The sequence below is a fragment of the Buceros rhinoceros genome, unplaced genomic scaffold, assembly GCF_000710305.1.
Source record: "Buceros rhinoceros silvestris isolate BGI_N320 unplaced genomic scaffold, ASM71030v1 scaffold6566, whole genome shotgun sequence".
NCBI classification, from domain to species: Eukaryota; Metazoa; Chordata; class Aves; order Bucerotiformes; family Bucerotidae; genus Buceros; species Buceros rhinoceros.
In genome coordinates this window covers 24,347-29,025 of record NW_010418004.1, presented here as the reverse complement: position 1 = coordinate 29,025, position 4,679 = coordinate 24,347, and the positions used below count along the sequence as shown (strand labels likewise).

Sequence of the window (4,679 nt, the reverse complement as noted above, 5' to 3'; positions counted from 1 at the left end):
CGGAAGAGCAGCACATATATTCCAATCCTATTAAAGAAGAAATGCCTGAATCCAAGTCATCAGTCAAATATTCAGAAATGAGTGAAGAAAAGCGTGCCAAACTCCGAGAGATAGAGGTCAGCATGTGGCATTTTGTGCCACCGTTCTGTACCTTTCCAATCCTCAGCTCCCCAACCCCCACCATTTCTCTACATATAATGAGTTATTTTTACAGAAAGAATTATAGTCCTGTTATAAAGTGTTTGTTTGGGTTTTTTTAGCCACCGTATTTTTATAAAGGTATGTTTGTTTACAGGCTTGCCTTGTTTTGGCTTTCAAAATAATGCAAAATGAATAATTTTAAAAGGAAAAATTTGAGTTGGGGATATTGAGAATTACTTGTCTATTTCAGTGTCCTTTTCAGTACCACTAGTAGTCTTAGACTCCTTGGATTCCTCTACGCTTTCCTTGTCTTGGCAAATGGGAGTGACTTTTGCATATGGCCTTAGTCCTATGCCTTTATTGTTCTCTCTGTCGCTTGCCTTTAAGTGTCTGTATTTTATAGCATTTAGAAGTTGTTCTTTTCACTGTGTCAGCCATCAAACAAAGAAGTAGATGCCGTTAAACCAGGTGGTCCTGGAAATGGGGCATTTTAATTGAAGATCTACATGTAGTGTATAGGGCTCACTTGTTCTTTTACCCTTTCTCCAAAGGCAGATGTTAGTATAGCTGTTAAGGTTGATGAGCGCACATTCTTATGTCTTCATGCTGGCTTCTGAGCTTGTGGTTGACTTAGAAGGTAGCTAGAATTTGAATTTAGCATGAGCTTTGTGTAGCAATGGATCTTTTATGTTAGACGGTGCTATGCAAAATTGCATGTGACTTTTCAGCTTGTATTCGGTATTAAAACTCATGATACATCGAATACTGAAATTCTGTTTAGTGCACTACAATTATTTTAAGAAGCTGCTAAACTTGTTGCAGCTGTAGCATCTCTGACTGACATTATAATTTGGGTAATGGTTTGAAGGTGGGATTGTGGCTGCCTACCTGTTTATACTATAATGTACTAGTTAACTAAAATCCCCTAATATTCTTTTAAAAGGTACAATTAATAGTATTTTTAAATGTTACAACTGTTTTTTCTCCTAAATATACTTGTTTAATAATTCAGATTATTAAAATTAATGAACTATAACTAAGCACTTGGAAACCTCTTGTTTGCATAGCAGTCTGAAAGTTCATGATATATAGGCATTTGAAGTGAGTAAATCCTGAATTTGAGAAAAGCCAAATGGGATTTATGTCTGACTAGACTTATGGTGGCAGTAGTTCTGTAGAAAATATATTCTGTAAGAGTAATGAAAGTACAAGTGAAACTAGTTTTTATTTTGCTGTAATAATGTTTTTTGCAGTTACGGAAAAGGCCCCTTTCAGATTGAGTATCTGTTTTGTAGATGCTATTGTGGTAATTGTGGCAGCAGCTTAGGAAATGATTTACTTTATAACCTTTGTCAATTTTACACTGCACAAGTATTGTAAATTCTTTCACCAATGTATCCTATCTATAGCAGTTTTATGGTAAATATTTGAGGTTTTCAAGGGCATGTTGCCATCTTTATTCTTTGTGGTAAGTAAATTACCATCTCAGTTTCAGACTTTTGGAATTGCTAGAAAAGGATTGTAATTTCTGTCATTTTCAGAACATTTCAGGCAACTATGTAGGAGTACTTAAATTTTAAAATTTCTTCTCCAGTTTTGTCATTGACAGGAAACTACTCCCTGTACTACTTCAGAGCATTCATGCTCAAAGTTTCTTATCCAGTATAGAATCATAGAATGTTTTGGGTTGGAAGGGACCTTCAGAGGCTCTCTAGTCCAATCCTCCCTGCAGTGAGCAGGGACATCATCAACTAGATCAGATTGCCCAGAGCCCCATCCAGCCTGACCTTGAATATTTCCAGGCATCTACCACTTCTTTGGGCTACCTGTTCCACTACCCTCATTGTAAAATACTTTTTTACATAGAAAATATCTTGGATTTATAAAAAAACTTCTACATATAATTTTAAGATTCCTTTATGTATTATTTGTCATTATGTAACAAAATGGTATATGTCTGAAGAAGTAAAAAATGCAGAACTGATAATATATTTTCAAGTGCATTGGAATCAATTACTTCTTGCTGAGATAAGAGATAATTTTCTCATTTAAATCTCATAGATGTATTGACTAGCAAATCATTGTTGGGCTCTTCCTGCACTGACTTAATTGACTGTAAAAAGCCTGTATTATAGTATAATTAGCTGTTTACTAAATGCTAAAAACCCATACTGCTGTACAGAGCCTAGGTTATTTAACACCTGCTTTAATTAACCTTTCACGTTCAACTAATTTCGGAACAATTATGGTTGTTATCAAGGGTGCCAGAGCTTCCCTTCCATTCTACATTTTAAAAAAATAGCAATGTTTAGAATTTCCAGAGGACTGTTTCATGAGAATTGAAAGTTGAAGTCACACAGTTCTCTTCTGTCACTGAGTTCCTCTGCAAACCCGGGTACACCCATTTACAGGAATGTATGCTTTTATTTGTTTAGATTTACAAGAATATTTCTATCACAGCCCATATATTGTATAAGACCATTAAGACCTAATTATCTTCCCAGTTGGCACCTTTTTTCTTGTTGGAAGACAAAATGTATGAGTTGTTTTTTCTGTGCTTTACGTATAGTTTAAAATTAGAATTAACTGCGCTTGCACTGCATGAATACTTGATAACAGAATGGAAAACCAGAGAAAAGGTAAAAAAGCCCTCATAAAAATGAGAAATTTTGTTTTTTACAGACTGAAATGTTATTTTAAGTCAAAATGAAAATTTTCATGTCTTCACAATGAACCATTAATTTAATATTTTCTTGCTGAAGAATTTTCAATATGTTTTTTGTCAAGCAAATTAATAGGATCACAGAATGCTTTTGTTTGGAAGGGACCTTCAAAGGCCGTCTAGTCCAACCCTCCCTGCAGTGAGCAGGGACATCATCAACTAGATCAGGTTGCCCAGAGCCCCGGCCAACCTGACCTTGAATGTTTCCAGGGATGGGGCATCTACCACCTTTCTGGGCTACCTGTTCCACTGTTTCACCACCCTCATTGTAAAAATAATTCTTCCTTCTATCTAGCCTAAACCTCTCCTCTTTTGGTTTAAAACTGTCGCTCCTTGTCCTGACACATCAGATCTTGCTAAAAAGACTGTCCCTGTCTTTCTTACAACCCCCCTTTAAGAACTGAAAGGTCACAAAAAGGTCTCCCCAGAGCCTTCTCTTCTCCAGGCTGAAAAAATCCCAAACTCCTAGGCATTCTTAACAGCACGGGTGTTCCATCCCTCTGATAATTTCTGTGGCCCTCCTCTGGACCTGCCCCAACAGATTTGTGTCTTTTTTTGTGCTGAGGACTCCAGAGCTGGATGCAGTACTCCAGGTGGGATCTCACGAGAGTGGAGTAGAGCAGCAGAATCACCTTCTTCACCTGTTGGCCACACTGCTTTTGATGCAGGCCAGAATACGGTTGGCCTTCTGGGCTGCAAGTGCATTACTGGCTTATGTTCATTTACCAGCACCCCCAAGTCTTTTCTCCAGAGGGCTACTCTGAATCACATTATCCCCCAGTCTGTACTGATACTGGGCATTGCCCCAGCCCAGGTGTAGGACCCTGCATTTGGCCTTGTTGAACCTCATGAGGTTCACATGGGCCCACTTCTCTAGCTTGTCCAGGTCCCTCTGGAAGGCATCCCGTCCCTCTGGCATGTCAACTGCACCACTCACCTTGGTGTCATCTGCAGACTTGCTGAGAGTGCACATGATTCTGCTCTCTGTCCTTGATGAAGCCATTAAACAGCACTGGTCCCAGTATGAACCTCTGAGGGTCACCACTTGTCACAGATCTCTATCTAGACATAAAGCTGTTGACCATTGCCCTCTGGATGCAACCATCCAACCAGTTTGTTGTCCACCAAACAGACCACCCTCAAATCTATATCTCTCGAATTTAGAGAGAAGGATGTTGTGTTGGACTATGTCAAAGTCTTTACAGAAGTCCAGGTAGATGACAGTCTTGTTAGTATGTACCCAGTCCCTGACAAAGAACACATCCATTATTAAATTTGAGGGGAGGAACTGAAAAAAAAAAAACAAAACTATTACCGGCTTTAACAATTATGCCATCTAATATACACTATTAAAAATATTCTGTAAAATCTTAGGAAAAAAATTACAAAGTCTGATTCTCTAGCAGTTTACACAGTGACTACCACGGAAGCTGAAACACGATTTTTCATGTATTTTTTTGAAATTCAGTAATACAAACAACAATTCTTCTCTTGGCGCAGTTAGTAAATTAAGTTTGTCAGCTGGGATGGGAAAGTGCAATGAGAAACTTTGGCCACAGCCATCAGACCAGTGCCATCAGAGGAGGCAAGTTATGAACTGTTTGTTTGCCTTCCCCCACACCCCTGTTAACTTTGCTGAAATGTGAATTCTTTCCAGAACACAGCAAGAGAAGAGGCGTTTTGTAATACCAAAGAACAGTAATTTCTTTACTGTTCTGGGGGTTTTTTGTGTGTTTGTTTTAGTGTGGAAGGATTGGCACTTTGCTTTACATTGTAACTCAAATGTCAGAATGGTGCTGCGTGTGTGTGTTTCTCT

General features: G+C 38.4%; 1 protein-coding gene across 1 annotated transcript in view; it reads left to right on the top strand.

The window, feature by feature from the left end:
- Nucleotides 1-4,679, top strand: part of U2SURP (U2 snRNP-associated SURP domain containing) — a 37,192-nt gene that overhangs the window by 21,340 nt on the left and 11,173 nt on the right. Inside the window, exon 22 of the mRNA XM_010138363.1 lies at nucleotides 1-116. Within this exon, the coding sequence (XP_010136665.1) occupies nucleotides 1-116 (116 nt within the window). The remainder of the gene's footprint in view (nucleotides 117-4,679) is intronic.